At 47.0% G+C, this 19,842-nt stretch overlaps 1 protein-coding gene across 1 annotated transcript in view; it reads right to left on the reverse strand.

Moving 5' to 3' along the window:
* The window catches only part of LOC144768800 (uncharacterized), a 322,884-nt gene that overhangs the window by 147,916 nt on the left and 155,126 nt on the right, over positions 1 to 19,842 (reverse strand). The window contains exons 2-3 of the mRNA XM_078652745.1: positions 1,224 to 1,377; positions 179 to 357 (exon numbers count right to left, since the gene is read on the reverse strand). Coding sequence (XP_078508871.1) covers positions 179 to 357; positions 1,224 to 1,332 — 288 coding nt within the window. The 5' untranslated portion in view covers positions 1,333 to 1,377. The remainder of the gene's footprint in view (positions 1 to 178; positions 358 to 1,223; positions 1,378 to 19,842) is intronic.

Consider the following 19,842-nt stretch of genomic DNA (forward strand, 5'->3'; position numbering starts at 1 on the left):
CCAGAATCACAGTATGTTGAGTTGATGCCAGAACTCAAACTCAGTTTACCAGTTCCAAAGTCAGCAACTCTGAACATTAGGCCACATCTGTGCCTTTAAATTTAGAAAATAGGATATTGGATCAGAGAAAAGAGTAGAGCCTTGGAGTGGGTGCTTCCTGAGGCAAGCACATCCTTACCTGGATCCTGTCCAATATGGTGGCCCCTGAGGTCCACACCACCACCGTGCCGTCAATGGAGGAGGAGAAGACAAGCCTCGGCGGTGGCCAGTACAGGAAGTGCGTAACCATTCCCTGGTGCTCTGTGGCAGACGTTGAGAGCTTCCCATTCTCAAGATCGCACCACTGGATGGCACCATCTGAAAGCATCACAAATATAAGTCAAGGAGTCCCCCCAGTTCTGCTGGAGTTTATAATAACAGTGTACCAAGTACAATATCCCAAACCTCATACCCCCTCACTTGTTCTGTATAAATCCATCTCTGCCCCTCTACCTGTCTCTCAAGCCTTATCTTTTTAAGACCCTCTCCTCCTCTGTAGCGTCTGTCACCTTATGCCTATCTCACGTCTTAAAACCTGTTATGAAAGGTCTTCTTTGTCAGTAAAAGAATTCTAGAGGAGAATTTACCAGACCGGGGGGGGGGGATACAGATTGAGTGCAGGCAGTTGGACAGATCACATAGACAAATAGAGCATATGGCTAGGCCTATTAGCAGGGTGTAGAGGCTGAAATGGGATTTAGTACTGTGACAAACGAGGCACAGAGAACAAAACAGATGCATTCTGAGCTGAACCTGCCTTTAAGAGGTAAATATAAGCCAAGCATAAGTTCAGAGATAGTATATAGTGCTAGACTATGTGCAAGGTTTAAGACACAGAAAGATGTATATGCAAATAGAGCGTAGAGTAAGGGAAAAGAAAGTCCAACATCAAGCTATTGCATCCAACCAAAGATAGGGCAAGAAGACTGTGACTACACATTCATGAAAGTTAGACAAGAACTAGTGTTGGGTCCACCAGCCTTGAGCCATCACTGTCATGTCTGTGTCTCAGGACATGTGAGTTAATAGCCATGTACTCCCCAGATAGATTCCTGCAGGAAACTCAGTGGCATACCCTACTGGCATCTTTAGGTGTCTATTGAGAACTTAAAGGTCTTGGTAAATTTACTACAGGCTCCCTTGCTATCGTGCTTCTAGGATGCGCTGCCCCCGGTCACACTCACCTTCAAAGCCCAAGAGGAACTCTCGGCGTGGTGGGCTGTACCCCAGTGCGGTGATGGGGTGATGCTGCCAGTCTCGGAGGGCCAGGGTCAGGTGCCTCTTCATTGCCATGGTGGCACCCAACGGCGAGCTTCACTGGACTTTGATTTGTATCGCCTGTGAATACAAAGGTCTGAATCATTGCTGATGTGGACATGACCGCCATGGCTACCATACCTCTTGTGCAAACACTGCCGCAAACTACAGGCTAGTACAAGCCCCTGTTCTGTCTAGGCAGAAGAAGTATGGGTAATAGCCGGTATGGATGCAGTACCTTATCCTCCTCACTAGGAGGCAGAGCATAGACAATCACCAACACTGTCTGTGGTAAGATGAAAGGGCTCTTGTGGGAGAGACACTGGTGAGCAATTGGCTGGCACACACTTTTGGGACTGTAGTCCCTTATTAATACCCTATTAAACACGGTGACCTGTGACTGCACACTATGTGTAACCTCAGATGCTGGATTTTGTACAATACACAGACTTCAAGACATGCATAAATAAAGAACAGTCAGTCCACTACCCCTCTCTTTTCTCTAGCACCACTGGTTACACAGAGTGGACAGGAAACGATATCTTTCCTTGGAAAATGTCAGTAAGTTTGACTCTGTGTGAAGCGTTGCACAGTATGCATTAGTGCGTCCCTAAAGTCCCGTTCCTCAAAGGGCGAGATTCGTTCCATTCTTCAAAGGAAGACCTCCTGAGGAAAGAACAGAATGTTTCACCAAATGCACTGCACAGCTAAGAAGATTTACACATGGATATATAAACTACAAGAAAGAACCCTTCCCATGCTAGAACACACTGCTCAATGAGACCCCCCCACCCAGTGTCCATCACCATCCTGCAGGAAAGGACAGACAAAATTCCTCTTCACACAATTCAAGCCAAACAAACCACCATCCCTCAATACATCTGCATTGACTGCTTCCATACAGTTTCCCCAGTCTCCACAATCTGTTCCTGTATCCTTACTCAGCAAAATGGGGGCTTTAACTATAAGGCACCATCAGAAGTGGCCCACTGGCGCCTCAACATCTGCATCATAACCTCTTTCCCCAACCCTCAGACATCTTTCTTGATCTGGGACCTTTTGTCTGAATAATACCACCCTGCTGAAATCATGTCTTACCTACCCCAAATGTCTTACATGCTTTTTTACTGAGGTGGGAGAGAATGCCATACACCTCTGCCCTCTGAAAATCATATTGCATCAGTTAGAGGGTATGAACCATTGATTTGCCCTCTCCCAGTACCAAAGCTCCTCAGTCAAATGTCATATAAGTTACACTTTTGGAGTACATTTACACTCAGAATTTGTGAGTAGCCTAAAAGTAACAAAATTACTCAAAAGTTTGTAGATCCCAGCCCCTTCATTTTAGTGGAGACAAGCAAGTTGCACTTTTGCAGTAGATCTACACTTGGATTTTGCGAATAGCCAAAAAATAGTAAACTTACTCAAAAGTGTAGTGGCTGCCAAACATAAAGAAATATTACAAATCTTAAAATGTGAAACAGCATGTTCAAGCATGTGACCAGAAGAAATGCGTTTCCCTTGATATAGGCAAACTTCATTTGTTCATAATTCATATTTCTTCCATGAAATATAAGAATACGGAAATGTAGTTGGGTCTACATTGACCACAGTCCCTTCCCTCTAGAGATCCTAAGCTGGTGATCAGAAACAGTCTGCTGATCTTCAGAAATGGCTACAGACTCCTTCAGCTGAGCCATAGGCAACATCAGTCTACCTTAGACACTCATAGTCAGGCAGCTTGACTTCAAAGACATCCGTCATGCATCGGAGACCCTGAGCCATCATTGAGACACCAGCAACTGGCTGTGAGAGACTTTCCTCTCACCATATAAAGGTCTCTGAGACCACCTTTACACAGTCCTTCAAGAACCACAGCCTACCATCAGACACGAGTAACCAACGCACAGGAATGTTTTCTCCTATCTCCACCAGAATTAACTCTGCTGCTCTCGCGAGACTACAGGGCACAGAGTGGTGGGCCATAGGATGCATTGCCTGTCTTGGTAAAGGGAACTTCTCGATGAACGCACCCCTTCCCATTTATTTGCTACACCTTTCCCTCCCCTTCCCATTGCCAAAATCACACTAGAACACTTAGCACAACCTTAGAAGTCCTCGGCTGTCCTTCAGACACCCGTAGCTTTTCCTTAACCCGTTTGTTTCTTCGAACGTTCTGCGCCAGTGCTGAACATTCGAAGAACGGGTGCGGCCGCGTCGGCCAACGGACGTGCGCAGCACTGGCAAGGTAGTGCTCGCGACGACCGTTGGCCGACGGCAGCACTAAAGGGGTTAAACACCAAGGCCTACCTCCAGGGGTCTCCAGCTCACCATCAGACACAGTGGACCCTCAGAAGCTCTAGTTCAGCTTCCAGGAGAGGACCATCAAAAGACTTGGATGGTGCAAAATGTACTTGTGTGGCCCCTGTCGTGCTTCTCTGCTTGCCTCCTGGTGTGCCGACTGTCAACCAATGACATCGCCATTGTACTTATGAAAGTTACAAGATAGGACAGACCTACCATTGAAGATAGACACTGCTTCTGTAGATCACATTCCTGGCTGGTGCTTCTGAAACGTTGTTGGTTTCATAGCAGTAACAGTCACAATCCAGGCCAAGGACGTTAGAATCACAGCCACGACAGGGCATCGGGAATTGCATTTCACTAGAATTGTGGTTCCTGCCTGTAATGGTCAGGAGAGTCTGGAGAGGTCTCTGACACCCAGGGCCCATCTGGATTGGTCTCCATCAGTCTGATCGTCTTAGTGCCCCACAGCCACCGACTACCCCCTTCACCAGACTCCTTCTTAGACAATCTATCCTTCTGCAGAGTAGACAGGTTCCTTCCCTCTCTCAGCAAGCAAGCGTGCTTCTAAACATCTAAGGGCAGATATACAACTTCTCCAGGAAGGGATCCAGATAAAGTGGGGTAGCAGTCCCAACTGGCAGACAAGTGATGTGGATCCATTGTCTGAAACTGTAGAATAAGTTTATAGTGCTTCTCCTTTCAAGTGTCCTTTCCAGCTGGTTCCGCACACGCAACCTTTGTGTAGAGTGATGCTCCTCACAGAAGGCTGGTGTTCAACCTGATGCATTCACAACAGAGGCAGAAAGAAGTGTGAGGTTTGTCCTGACTGTCATCAGCCTAACTTAAGGAGTAATTGGAGAAAGACAACATTCTCACCTGACGGTTTCTTCACCTTTCACAAAGTCTTCTGTTTCACCCTTAACCATCCACCAAATGACAGTTCTCATTTGACTATCATCAGCAGCTCCTTGCTAACCAAAGGCTTCATAGAATATCAAAGAAGCCCTGAATCCTGTCCCCTCTCGTTGGTTTCTCCGTCTCCCTCAAGCCACATGGATGTTAGAAAGACACTTCCACTGTCTGGGAGCTCAATCCTCACCCTCCATTTCCTGTAGGGCCATGCCGGGGCTATTGCAAATGGATCCCACTGGCCTCCATTACTCTGGCTCACACACACCATGCATGTTCCATGCAGGCAAGACAAATCAACCTTCTTAATAAAAACTCAGGCTGTTACTGCAAAGGACTGGGCCAGCATATGGAAGCTGAATTTTACATAATTGGGCTAATAAATCCCCACTCCAGTAGCTCAGAAAAAAGTCTAGTCATACAATTAATTCTTCAAACATGGTATACTGCCACCACCGCTTTTCATGCTAAACCCAATGATAGGTCTGGTAGTCGTATGAACCAAATGAGGCCATGTTTGGTGGTCCACTCCAGGTCACAGGTCAAGTGTAGGACCTACTCATAGTCATGGACAGACCCAAGTCTTGGTGTACACGGTAGATTAGTGTGAAATGGTTTGTATATCTGCTTGAAGTGCTGTCCTCGCCTCTGCATTGTTGCACATTAACACACATTTAAATGCACTTCCAACTTGTCTACTGGGATTGTACACTACACATTTACCCTGACTGCTCAAGTAAGTGGAGTCTTGTTTTGAGGTTTTTCACAGACAAGTGAGATTTGAACATTTAATGAAGTCAACTTTCTATGGTATCCCCCTGGATCAAAACTTCAAGGTCTCCTTGCATTATCCCCATGAGTAGAACTAGGCATTTGCTCATTAGCGGTCATCTAGAATTGATATAGCATCACATCTGTATCCTTCGCCTGCTGCATTATGGGAAATGTATAAAAGTAAGTCAAAATCGAAGTCAATTTAGCATTGTATGCTCCAACAAGCCAGACAGTGAAGCGTCGGTCCGCTGTGTTGTGAATGTGCACTTAGAATATTTTTGCAACTTGCTTGGTTTGCCTTTGAACATATATTAGACTTCAGTGGACATCCGAGAGTGTTGTTTTCCTCCACATTCGCGTGACATCTGGGATAAAGATTTTATTTTATTTATTTATTTATTTTTAATTTATTTTAGAGGTTTTATATAGCGCTGGCTGGACCCAGAGGTATCAGAGCGCTTTACAATTGTAACAGAAAGGTGTTTAAATACAGGTACAGTGTGTGTAAGTACAGAAAGTTGATTCAAAAATAAGCAGTCCACATAGGATAAAGGTTAAACTAGATGAAAAAGTAAAAAACTATTGCTAAACACAATAAGATATACAATATAGAGGTCGCAGTTTGGTGGGAAGGTTCGATAAAATATACCTAGGAGCAGGAAGGACAAAAGTGTGAAAGAAAAACTGAAGGTCATAAGGTGTAGTAAGAAACGGAAGGTAAAGGAGAGGCAAGGAGGGGAGGGAAGGTGATAAGATTGAAGGGGAAGGGAAGGAGAGGGGGGGCAGCGGGGGGTTCACTAACCGTAGGCGGAGCAGCTGGGTGGGGGAATGCTGAAGAAGGCGAGGCCACTCGGACGATCAATAGTAAATATACCAGATATGCAGACAGGCACTCAAGGCTCACTCGTTCACCGGGCAGGGGACATTCCAGACCTAACACTATCTGTAACTAAGAAACAAGGTATGTGCAAAACACTTAACATTTTCAATAGCTGCCAAGCAGCCCCATGTCCAGTGTGACAACTTCCATCAGTCCTGTCTTTTTAGTGAAGCGCACAAGCATTACCGGACTTCTAGTCGCACTTTAATAATAAACGTGGTTTTAGGAATCCCAACATGAAAAGCCCTAGACTCTAATGTCAGAACTTCCTAAAGAAGTCACAAGTGCCACGTGGCCACCTGGCAAAAAAGACTGACTTCATAAACCGTAATTTTGTGGGGGGGTTTTAAACACACAAAAGGCTGGACCGAAATGAAAGCAAGCAAGGCATTTATAAACATGATTTTGAGATTAAAATAGGGAATCTAATTTTCCTTTCAAACTGCACTCCAGGAGAGGAAGCATAAAGAGCAAGAATGCTACAACAGCATCACGATTAGCAAATAAAACTGGTAATCACCAACTTAAGTTATGAGTGGTGCCATGCATGAGCTAAATCATACAGCCAAAAAAAACACTGAAAATGGAGAAAACGTAATCGGATTATGGAAGACAACAGTAAAATGAAGTTCTGGAGAACTTTGAAATTACACACAAAAAATATAAATTAAAATTCAAAACTAATTTAGAGATGTGCTCTGCGAGATCTTATTGAAATGTTAATCTGCTACAATTTTTAATGACATAGGGTATAATTATCAAATAATGTAATGAATTGTTTAGACGGAGAAGAAAACAAGCCACAAATTAATAACTGTGGCCCCTTCCTGGTAGCAGGTCTTCCAGGCAGTGAAAGTGGAGCTAAAAGAGCCTAGGCTGCAGCCGAAACAAGTTCAGATATATATTTTAAGCAACATTTCTTCTTTTATGTCAGCAGAGACTCCCAAGCTTTGAGAAAGGAAGGTTGTATTTTGGAACGTCTTGTTGCCTTTCTGAGTCTGGAAATGAATGACAGACCAGGGATCCGGATAAGCGCTGCCTAAAATCTCCCCGGCCCGCCATTAGCGACCCCTCAGCTTACCTTCAGACACAACTAGCTTGTAAGGTATGAGGCCACGCAGGGGGGTCCGTGCTCCCTACCCAGGGCTCTTTTGCCCAAGTGGTTTTGCATGCGGTCTTGTGACCATTAAATATATGGGTGGGGCTGTGCGTAGGCTGCCCCGCGCCAGCAGATAACCAGTGTGGCAGTCTCCTATTACTGTCCCTGCCCAGCACACTGATCCAACATGCAGATCTGGGCCTACCACAACACCGTGGAACAAAACACAACAACTGGTGATGAAGAATGGGATTCACTCATGAATAGCGACACTCAGAAGGGCCCGAGCCCCTGTCACTCGCAGCAGGGGGAAGCAGTGTGCCCGCTGGCCAGCACAACCCCGTTTTTTGCAGCCACAGCTGTTTTGAAGTAAGCTGTGAGCCTACGGTGACCCTGCAGCTAACAGCCCACCACCCACACCACATCTCACACCCATGCTGAAAACACGTGCTCGGCAAGCTCAATTTTTGGAAAAGCCCTAGGCTGGAGGGGGTGGTCTAAACATGTGCCACTACCCCCAAATCAGCCCAGGACTATGCAGCTGCAACTAAACAGCACCCATAAGCAAAAAGAGGGGGAGTCAGTGTGAGAATCAGGCCAATATCCTAACAAGAAGGGGAAAGGAGGCCCCCGGGCATGCAACAGACTCTAAAAGAGGAGGAGCAGACAGGAAATACCACATTGGGGCTGACCTCGACTGACAGCCCTACCAGCCAGCGTCACAGCAAGGCACATACACAGAGGAACTTAGCCATCAGCACTAGACAGCTGCACCCATGACGTCCGTGCCCACTATCAAGCCTTTCATCATCACTGGCACACCATCCTCCCAAGCCACCAAATGGGCCACATCAGTGGACTGTCTAGAGACATACTTTGCAGAGGTTGGACGCGAGGCAGAAAGGCGATGACCAATGCTCCTCCACCTGGGGGGCACTGATGTCCACAAACTGTCCAAAAAAGTAACTGAAGCCGGACCCCCACATACCTATGCCATCCTCGAGGCGGCTCTGACTGATCACTTCGCACCCTTAGACAATCCAGACTATGACCGATTCCTAGGAGCCCAAGGAGAGACTACATGAATTCTGTGCCAGGCTTTGAGATTTGCAAATATGCCCCCTCCCAGATGAGCAGGATGAAATATGCGCTCCATTCATCTGGGGTTGTGCATCACCGAAACTACGTGAACACATACTGCAGATGACCCGCAATGGATAATATCCTCACCATGGGCAGATCAAAAGAACTATTGAAGTAAGGGGAAGCCCACACGGAAGATATTTTCCAACGTGCCATCAAATCCGAACCCGTCAACCAGGTAGGCGACACCTCCTCACCTCAAAAAAAGAAGGATCTCATCAAAGACGAAATGGCCACACCATGTAGCTGGTGTTGTTGGTCCCACTCAACATTAAGGAGACTGCCCTGCAGAAGGACGGAAGTGCTCAGCATGCGGCAAAGTGAATCACTATGCGAAAGTCTGTAGATTGACTGCAGCCAAAAAGGGAGATCGCCAATCTGGTGGACAACGAGTCGGTGACAGCCGAAGATGATGACATGGATGACAACAAATTAGAAGGGATGGTCCACGTCATCCACATCGTAGAGCCTGAGTCACATCTGCCGGGCCCCAAGGTGACAAGTCATGGTAGATGGGCAACTGATAGTGGCACTCATTTATATGGGGGCCTCAGTCAACATCCTGCCTTTGGTACCACACAAATGCATGGCAACACTACCAACACTGCGCCCCACCACCACCAGGGTGTATGCCTATGGCACCACCACGTGCCTCCCGCTGGCGACAGTTTTCACCACTACCATCAGCCACCAAGGACAAACCACAAGATCCAAAGTCTGCATCACCAAAGGAGGGGCAGCCATGCTGCTTAGCTGCCACACAGCCGAACGACTACAGCTGGTCCAGCTTGTGTTTGGAGTCCATGTCAGCCCCCTCCACTCGCTGACTGCCGAGTTTGAACAACTCTTCCAGGGCATTAGATGCCTAAAAAAATGGATGGTTCAACTCCACATCAATCAATCGGTGGCCCAGAGACATCACCATGTAGCTTTCCATCTATGGGCTAAAGTGGAGGCTGAGCTACTGAAGCGGGAGCCGACATCATCAAGATGGTGGAAGGGCCCACTCCGTGGGTATCACCCACTGATGTCACTCGCAAGCCAAGGTGTGCATATGTGTCGACAGGCCGCTCTCGAACACTGCCATCAAGAGGGAGCACCACCTATTGCCCACCGTGGACAACATACTGGGGGAGCTAGCAGATTCCCAGTGGTTCCCGAAGATGGACTTACACTCAGGGTATCACCAAATTCTCCTTTCTCCTGAGACCTGGCATGAACCACTTTCTCCACTCATTTGGGTCTCTGCCAATATACACACCTCAACTTCGGCATCTCCAGTGCAACAGGGGTGTTTCAGGACATCATCCATGGGGTGCTGGGATGCCTCCCTGGCATCCTGAATTTCAGTGATAACATCATGGTCAATGCTCCCATGCTGGAAGAGACTCTACACAGGTTGAGGTCCATGTTCCATCAACTGCAAAGCTGTGACCTGACTGAACACAAGGAAAAGTGTGAGTTCATAAAAGAAGAAATATGTTTCGTCGGATACCGTTTTTCTGCCACAGGGATCACCCCAGACCCTGCCAAGGCCTAAGACATTCAAAATGAGCCTGCACCCTCCAACGTCACCAGAGTGAGAAGTTTCTTGGGGATGGTCACATATTGTGGCCGTTTCATGCAGAACCTGACACAACTCACCAGCCACTGCCAGAACTCAAGAAGGCTTCAAGCCCTTAGTAAGGGGTTCCTCAGCAAGGAAAAGCTTTCCAAGACACCAAACATGCCTTGATCGCCGACCCCACCCTTGCCTACTTTGACCCCAGAAAAGACAACGAGCTATCTGTGGATGCCAGCCCTAGAGGTCTGGGAACTGTTCTGTCCAAGAGAAAGCCGTGCAGAGAGTTAGCTGTCATTACCTATGCCATACATGCTTTGACACCCACTGAGCAACAGTACTCCCACATTGAGAAGGAGGTGATCACAATTCATTGAGGATGCAGGTAATTCCATATCTATCTCTATGGACACCCATTTGTCATCAACACGGATCATAAACCCTTGTTGCCACTTTGCAGAGGTTCAGCCTACAAGCCTCTGCTGAAGATTGAGAAGTGGATACTCCAGCTTCAAGAATACCACTTCTCTGTAGAGTACTGACTGGGAGCCCACAACTCAGTGGATTACCTCTCGAGGCACAATCATCCTGATACTCCTCAAGAAGAACAGGAAGCTGAAGACGCTGAAAAGTATGTGAGAATCATGGTGGGTAGTTCACGTCCACTTCCAATCTCACTGGCCAGAATCATCGAAGCCACCCAATCCGATGACTACCTCCAACAAGCGATGCCCGCCGTCCAATCAGGAAAGTAGGAAACCATCATGGCCACTCTGTCCCAGAGAACGGTGGAGGCTCAGAGCACTCTGAAGTCACCGCATCAAGTAAAAGACAAACTCACCATCTCATCAGATGGATGCCTGCTTTGAGGACCTCGACTCATGGTGCCGGACATGTTGACCCAGCAGGAGGTGGATCTCACACACAGTTCACACCAAGGGGTTGTTAACACCAAGACCAGGCTAGGAAATAAAATGTGGTTCCCTAGCCTAGACGTGAAGGTTGAAAGCACTGTCTTGAAGTGCAGTCTCTGCCAAGCCACTGGAGAATTGACACTCCTCCGCCCATCATCATGGAGCTGTTGCTGGGTGACCCCTGGCAATGGGCTAGTGCAGATTTTGGAGGTCTGCAAGACAGCTGAAACCTTCTTGTTGTCACAGATTACCATTATTGGGACCTGAAGGTCAAGATAGCAAGGACTACCTCAGCTGAAGAAACTATCCAGAAGCTAGAAAAGATAATGGCCACCCATGGCCTCATCCGGGCCAACTACCTAACGTCTCGAAATACCAAGCACCCCCAGATCACCCCCCACTGTATCCAAGCAAACAGTGAGGTAGAAAGATTCATGCAAACCTTCACAAAGACGATTCACATTGTGCCAGCTGAGCAGCAGTGCATAGAGAGTGCCATCTACACGTTCTTAAAGGACTACTGGCTGATGACCCACTCCCCCACTGGAGTGGCACCCAGCACTCTCTGCTTTGGGCGGAAAGTCACAGATGTCACTTCCTATCACCCTACATGGGAGCAAGCACGGGTGCCACCCAACTGTGACCAAGCTCGCCAGGAAGAGCAAAACCACCAGGAATTCCAGCGCAGATGTTCAAAAGTCCTAAAACTCTCTGTTGGTGACTGGGTGCCCATTAAAGACCCACACCCGGGGGCAAGTTCCTGCTTCCCTTCGAGTAGCCACCCTGTGGAATCTCTCAGACCAGAGGAACTAAGATAACAGCCTCCAAAGGCAGAGAACCAGAAACTCAGAACGTGCCTTATTTCAAACCGTTCAAGGGAAACCCGGAAGCCAGCCAGATCTCTCCGACCCACCCAGGGACCTGCAGAGGACCTTTCTGAAACAGATCTGGTACCTGCCACCCAGCCCCCTGAGGGGCTGTCGTGGCTTCTGCCCTCCCAAGCAGAACAGGACGCCTGCCATGGAGAGCGGAGCAGAGGCAGAACAGATGGATGATGGGCAGTCGCGCCCCAGTCAGGGTCTCCCAAGGTATTACCTCCAGAGGAACCCAACACCATCCCAGCAGTTTCAGGACCATGTGATAGACTGATGAAAAAGAGACAGTACGCCGCTACAGTCAGCAGCATAAACCACCTGTATCATTTTTAATCAGTTTGTGTTTGTAATTATTGTTTTGTGACTCATGGTTGAAATGTTTTGTTGTTAAGATGTCTGCTGCTGTTAACCTGCCGTAATCTTTTTGTTTATTCAAAATAAAGGAGGAATGTAATGTACAAGGCCGCGCAAAGGTGTCCATGCCCCACACTCCGGCCTCTTTTGCCCATTTGGTTTTGCCTGCTGTGTGTGTGAGTGGCGTTGCGTGTGTGAGTGGCGTTGCATGTGTGAGTGGCGTTGCGTGTGTGAGTGGCGTTGCGTGTGTGAGTGGCGTTGCGTGTGTGAGTGGCGTTGCGTGTGTGAGTGGCATTGCGTGTGTGAGTGGCGTTGCGTGTGTGAGTGGCGTTGCGTGTGTGAGTGGCGTTGCGTGTGTGAGTGGCATTGCGTGGATGAGTGGGGTTGCGTGGATGAGTGGGGTTGGAATGCAATAGGTCTCGCATTAGAAAAGTTGTAGTTATTGGTCTAGTAAATGACATATATTATTTATTTTTTTGGTTGTTAAAATTGTTAAATTGATGGCTTTGTCATTTACAATGCCAATAGTTATAACTTTCGCGAATGTGACACCTATAGCATTTGGAATGCAACATGTTTTGTATTTACGTGACTTATATGGCAGCTCTGGTCGTTATGCCACATCTCTAGAGAGCAGGAGAGTGCAGCAGGGGAGAGGGTGAGGGTGAGGTGTTGAGGGTGAGTGAGGGTGAGTGAGGGTGAGTGAGGGTGAGGGTGAGTGAGGGTGAGGTGTTGAGGGTGAGTGAGGGTGAGGGTGAGTGAGGGTGAGGGTGAGTGAGGGTGAGGGTGAGTGAGGGTGAGGATGAGGGTGAGGGTGAGGGTGAGTGAGGGTGAGGAGTTGAGGGTGAGTGAGGGTGAGGGTGATGAGGGTGAGGTGTTGAGGGTGAGTGAGGGTGAGGTGTTGAGGGTGAGTGAGGGTGAGGGTGAGTGAGGGTGAAGGTGAGTGAGGGTGAGGTGTTGAGGGTGAGTGAGGGTGAGGGTGAGGGATTATTGAGGGTGAGTGAGGGTGAGGGTGAGTGAGGGTGAGGGCTTGAGGATGAGGAGTTGAGGGTGAGTGAGGGTGAGGGTGAGGGTGAGTGAGGCTGTGGGGTTGAGGGTGAGTGAGGGTGAGGTGTTGAGGGTGAGTGAGGGTGAGGGTGAGTGACGGTGAGGCGTTGAGGGTGAGTGAGGGTGAGGGTGAGTGAGGGTGAGGGTGAGGAGTTGAGGGTCAGGGTGAGGGTGAGTGAGGGTGAGGGTGAGGTGTTGAGGGTGAGTGAGGGTGAGTGAGAGTGAGGGTGAGTGAGGGGTTGAGGGTGAGGAGTTGAGGGTGAGTGATGGTGAGGGTGAGGTGTTGAGGGTGAGTGAGGGTAAGGGTGAGTGAGGGTGAAGGTGAGTGAGGGTGAGCGGTTGATGGTGAGTGAGGGTGAGGGTGAGTGAGGGTGAGGGTGAGTGAGGGTGAGTGTGAGTGAGGGTGAGGGGTTGAGGATGAGGTGTTGAGGGTGAGTGAGGGTGAGGGTGAGTGAGGGTGAGGAGTTGAGGGTGAGTGAGGGTGAGGGGTTGAGGGTGAGTAAGGGTGAGGGTGAGTGACGGTGAGGCGTTGAGGGTGAGCGAGGGTGAGGGTGAGTGAGGGTGTTGTGAGGGTGAGGGTGTTGAGGGTGGGTGAGGGCAAGGGTGTAAGGGTGAGTGAAGGGGTGTGAGGGTGAGGGTGTGTGAGGGTGTGTGCGGTTGAGGGCATGTGAGGGTGAGGGTGTGAGTGTTGTGAGGGGTCTGATGCTTGTGGATGTCTGATGCTTGTGGATGTCTGATGCTTGTGGATGTCTGATGCTTGTGGATGTCTGATGCTTGTGGATGTCTGATGCTTGTGGATGTCTGATGCTTGTGGATGTCTGACGCTTGTGGATGCCTGACGCTTGTGGATGCCTGATGCTTGTGGATGCCTGATGCTTGTGGATGCCTGATGCTTGTGGATGTCTGACGCTTGTGGATGCCTGACGCTTGTGGATGCCTGACGCTTGTGGATGCCTGACGCTTGTGGATGCCTGATGCTTGTGGATGCCTGATGCTTGTGGATGTCTGATGCTTGTGGATGTATGATGCTTGTGGATGTCTGTTGCTTGTGGATGTCTGTTGCTTGTGGATGTCTGTTGCTTGTGGATGTCTGTTGCTTGTGGATGTCTGTTGCTTGTGGATGTCTGTTGCTTGTGGATGTCTGATGCTTGTGGATGTCTGATGCTTGTGGATGTCTGATGCTTGTGGATGTCTGATGCTAAGCATGTCTGATGCTTGTGGATGTCTGATGCTAAGCATGTCTGATGCTTGTGGATGCCTGCCGCTTGTGGATGCCTGATGCTTGTGGATGTCTGCTGCTTGTGATGCTTGTGGATGCCTGATGCTTGTGGATGTCTGATGCTTGTGGATGTCTGATGCTTGTGATGCTTGTGGATGTCTGATGCTTGTGGATGTCTGATGCTTGTGATGCTTGTGGATGTCTGTTGCTTGTGGATGTCTGTTGCTTGTGGATGTCTGTTGCTTGTGGATGTCTGTTGCTTTTGGATGTCTGTTGCTTGTGGATGTCTGTTGCTTGTGGATGTCTGTTGCTTGTGGATGTCTGTTGCTTGTGGATGTCTGCTGCTTGTGATGCTTGTGGATGTCTGACGCTTGTGGATGCCTGCCGCTTGTGGATGCCTGATGCTTGTGGATGTCTGCTGCTTGTGATGCTTGTGGATGCCTGATGCTTGTGGATGTCTGATGCTTGTGGATGTCTGATGCTTGTGATGCTTGTGGATGTCTGATGCTTGTGGATGTCTGATGCTTGTGGATGTCTGATGCTTGTGATGCTTGTGGATGTCTGATGCTTGTGGATGTCTGATGCTTGTGGATGTCTGATGCTTGTGATGCTTGTGGATGTCTGATGCTTGTGATGCTTGTGGATGTGTGATGCTTGTGGATGTCTGTTGCTTGTGGATGTCTGTTGCTTGTGGATGTCTGATGCTTGTGGATGTCTGATGCTTGTGGATGTCTGATGCTTGTGATGCTTGTGGATGTCTGATGCTTGTGGATGTCTGTTGCTTGTGGATGTCTGTTGCTTGTGGATGTCTGATGCTAAGCATGTCTGATGCTTGTGGATGTCTGATGCTTGTGGATGTCTGATGCTTGTGGATGTCTGATGCTTGTGGATGTCTGATGCTTGTGATGCTTGTGATGCTTGTGGATGTCTGATGCTTGTGATGCTTGTGGATGTGTGATGCTTGTGGATGTCTGTTGCTTGTGGATGTCTGTTGCTTGTGGATGTCTGATGCTTGTGGATGTCTGATGCTTGTGGATGTCTGATGCTTGTGATGCTTGTGGATGTCTGATGCTTGTGGATGTCTGATGCTAAGCATGTCTGATGCTTGTGGATGTCTGATGCTAAGCATGTCTGATGCTTGTGGATGTCTGATGCTTGTGGATGTCTGATGCTTGTGGATGTCTGATGCTTGTGGATGTCTGATGCTTGTGGATGTCTGATGCTTGTGGATGTCTGTTGCTTGTGGATGTCTGTTGCTTGTGGATGTCTGATGCTTGTGGATGTCTGATGCTTGTGGATGTCTGATGCTTGTGGATGTCTGACGCTTGTGGATGTCTGCTGCTTGTGATCCTTGTGGATGTCTGATGCTTGTGGATGTCTGATGCTTGTGGATGTCTGATGCTTGTGATGCTTGTGGATGTCTGATGCTTGTGGATGTCTGTTGCTTGTGGATGTCTGATGCTTGTGGATGTCTGATGCTTGTGGTGTAGTGTAGCTCCTATTTTCCCAATAGGCTCTGCGCATTGGAATAATACCTACAGCAGTAAAGGCCTAGGCCAGGCGTTAACTAGGTCTACTACTGTCGATACTAGACTTAATTTTTGGGTTTGCCAGCGTAGCTCAGAGTTCGCTAGAAACTTTCTCGAATGTTCAAGGAGGAATTAACTTCCCTGATTAGACAAGAAGGGATTTAGTTTCTGACAACCATAGAACATGACAACTTTGCTCTCCCCTAATCAAGAGTCAATCTCAAGAGTCGTGTGAGCACAAGGCAATTATTTTACTCAGTCAGTACGTGCATTCTTAGTCTCATCAGATTGTAGAGAAAAGGAAGAGACGGGCGTGTTCAATAAAAAGGTGTTATTTATTGATCAGTCTCTTTTTCTCGTACAAGAGAAATGGATCGATATTATTGCAATACTTATAGTTAAGTAAAGTGCATACATTAAAAGCAATAGTATAAAATAATACTGTAAAAACATTGATATGGTTTCTGAGCCATATGATGTTTAAAATGATTAAAATATATTTACATACACATATACATTTGACTAAACGTACTCAACTGGTGTTTCTAAATACGCCTACCCCGTGTACCTGACCTAAGTCTAATGCGTGGACGGGAATAGAAAGTTACAGTTTAAGTTAAGTTTGTTTTTGCCAAGTGAATAACTAAAGAATTCTCTGTGAGGGGTTATTCAGTTCTGTACCTGGAAGTTAGGATGAATGAGGAATGGTATCTCTTTCTCTGCTCTCGATATTCCAGGCTGCCTGCGAGGGCTGCCCGAAAGCGCCGGTGCTGGGTCTCTCGGCTTGAGATAGCAGCGCGTCTCTCAGCGCGTCAGGAAGGCGGGGCTGCTGCCAGCGGGGTCTGCTTCTGCTCTTGGCTTCGGCAAGTGTGGCTGCTCCGTCTTGTCACCACGCGTGTCTTTGCATAGGGCAAGATCGGCAATATTTATACCTTAAAGGTGCCGAGATTGACGTAAGGATGGACATAGATACGTCAATAAAGATGTCATACGACTTGCTCGTTAGCACATTCTTTACTAAAGTTCTCTGTGAAATCAAAACAATGGCCGCACGGATTTTCCAGGTTGTCATAGGTTTGATTTGTTATGAGAACGTCGTATGCCTTATCAGGGGCTGGAGGAATGTCGCTTGTCTAATTAGATCTCAAGCGTTATGACCTAATCAGATAACACGTTCCTGTGCCGTAGTGTGACTGCGTCAGATAACGGTATCTGCATCATGGGGGCTGTTCTTGCCTCATGGGCTGACTGTTAGTTAACTTGATAGTTAGTTTAACCAGAATAGGGTCAGGAATAGGGGGATCGATTCAGAACCTATAGGAATACATGACACCCACTCCACGCTAACTATGGTCATATTTACTAATCTATGCATAGTATAACATGGTACAACATACTATAGAGTATAGTGTATACCTTACCACCCCAAAATACATAAATGCATTTCGAAATTTTCAAATATACTGAAAAATTGCAGTCATATATATTGTATGCACTTAAGCTATGAATTAAATGCAAAAGTAAACACGCATTTTTATGCATTATTGCTTATTGGTATATGAGAAATACACATGAAATGGCTCTTAATATGGCTATACAGAAAGGAAGTTCGAGACCATTTCATCACATAATAAAATATTTGTGAACATCCCAGCGGGCAACTAAAGTTTATAAAGTATCTAAAAATAGAAATCTTAGTTCTCTAGGAATAGTTTCTTACTTTAAGCAGAAGATAAGTGTCCCGAAAATTTTGTAAAAAAATAATTTGGGGCTGCTAAAAAATTGCTGTCCGTGAACTGGTGGGAAAAATTGTTCATGTGACTTTATTTTTAAAGTTGAAGGCCGAATTCAGGGAACGCCGTGTACGAGCTTGCTCAAAAGTCTCTATTTCTGTTCTGGAGAGAACATCATATCATTAAGGCTTTCGAAAAAACTGTCAACAGCTTCATGGGAAAGTTCCACTAAGTCGGAAATAGGTGTAACCATGCATTCATGCGCATGATTGTCTCCATTGACATTCTGATTTGCATCACTGACAGAAGGTCGTACCTGTTCGATGCTGCTTTCATCTTGAACTTCACTACTCTTCAATCGTAGTGGTGAAGATTCCAGGAATGCCGTCATCAGGATTGGCAGCCTTTGAGGGCAGCACAAAGCGTGAACCTTGGTAGGAACCAACAGTGTATCTGCATCCACTGGGGCATCCGATTGTAGCGTCAGACAGGTGTCTAACACGCATTCTTCTCCGCATAGCAGACACCTTAGTACAGGTAAAACACACCTTTGCCACATTGGTCGAAATGATAGAAACCAAGTCATGTTCAGGTCTCTAAGCCGGGAGAGTCCCAGGATTTTTGATATCCGGTCCCGGTATCCAATGGCTAGGATCGTCTCTTCCATTGTCGCGAGAGTTTGATCTGTGACATGGGTTGCCATAACGAAAAATAAGGACTAAGAATAGGATTCCTGCAATTAGTCCCAGGATCAGGGGAAGTCCGCCAAAAATCGAATGGACGAAATCTGGAAGAATACCCAGTATGGCTTTGAATGGTGTTAATGCCATCGAAAATACTGTCTTAAATACCCCTGAGATCCCATTGGTATCAGAAATATTTAAGATTTCGCTCAGGATTTCCGCGAAATGTACGGGGGAATTAGTTGATAATAATGTATGTATCTCTGCAGTCGTCCTTGCGACTTGTAGATCATACGTTTCTTTTGATGACGTGAGCATTGTAGGCGTCTGAAGAAGCACTGTTTTCATTCTGCTCAAAGTATCTATTCGAATAGAAGTAATTTTCAAATTGGGCCATGCCCTTGCCTCCCTGTCTGGAAAGGAGCTGGGGAACAAAGAACGTCCACAGCACTTGACCTTCGCCGTCGTAGTGACTAGATAAGGAGTCCCGGGCCTAAGACTACAACATCTGCGGTCTACAATAAGAATGTAACTCCCATTATAGAGTCTTTGAAAGAATGGTTCTATTTCAGTTGCAGGTGCGCCTTGCTGGTGACATGAAAGGTTGTATGAATTCCCTTCACAGGCTCCGTGCAAACTAATACCGTTACACAGAAGCGTGCCGCTTAGTGACATAGCACAATTGTTGCCACTAAGAAACACTTTCTGTCCTTTATTACTGACACATGCATGTGAATAGGGCAGGTTCCAAGTTGTTTTAAGGTACCCCTTTCCCAATTTCTCGTACATGCCAGCCTGTATATATTTTTGGCAGTATTGAAACCTGAAGGTTGAGATTGGAATATTTATGATTCCGTGTATTATCCATTCACTGACAGGTCGTTCTGACATTGTCATTGGTAATCTTTCTAGTTTTTCAATGCTCAAGATTGTATAATCAGCACCCTTTTGCGCCATACCGATTTGTCTATCAGTAAGGTTAAAGATTTGGAATAGTGACGTTGTGTTGATTAAACGCCAAGGCACATAGCCTGAACGCAGATTTTGTAACGTCCAGCCAAGCTGTACAATAGAACGCAATTGTGACTGACCATGTTGTAATAACAGTAAGTCTTGCGATAATATATCGATTGCTGAAGACACAATGCTGTCCAATGAAAAAATTCTGGAGGACAGAGTCATTAACCCATTGTCCACTACAGAAAGTGATTTTTCCAAATTGATACGGTCAATTTCCCGTATTCTTTCTGCTGTTTCAATTTGAGTAACCTTCCAGGCCTCATTGTATGCTGCATATACAGAGGCTGCTATGAAACGCTTTTGACGCTGTTTGCGTGGTCCCAGAATGAAATCACGCAAGTCAGCACCATCAGTAAGTAAAGTTAGGTGTTGCTTAATTTCAGGCAGTGTGGAAGTTTGTAGCCATTGAAGGCATAATTTGCCCACACTGTAGGTTGTTATTATCCCTGGGTGATGTCTTTGGGGATATCTAGGGTCTGGCCTGGTCATTTTGAAACCC

The sequence above is a fragment of the Lissotriton helveticus genome, chromosome 7 (assembly GCF_964261635.1).
Source record: "Lissotriton helveticus chromosome 7, aLisHel1.1, whole genome shotgun sequence".
Classification (NCBI taxonomy): Eukaryota; Metazoa; Chordata; class Amphibia; order Caudata; family Salamandridae; genus Lissotriton; species Lissotriton helveticus.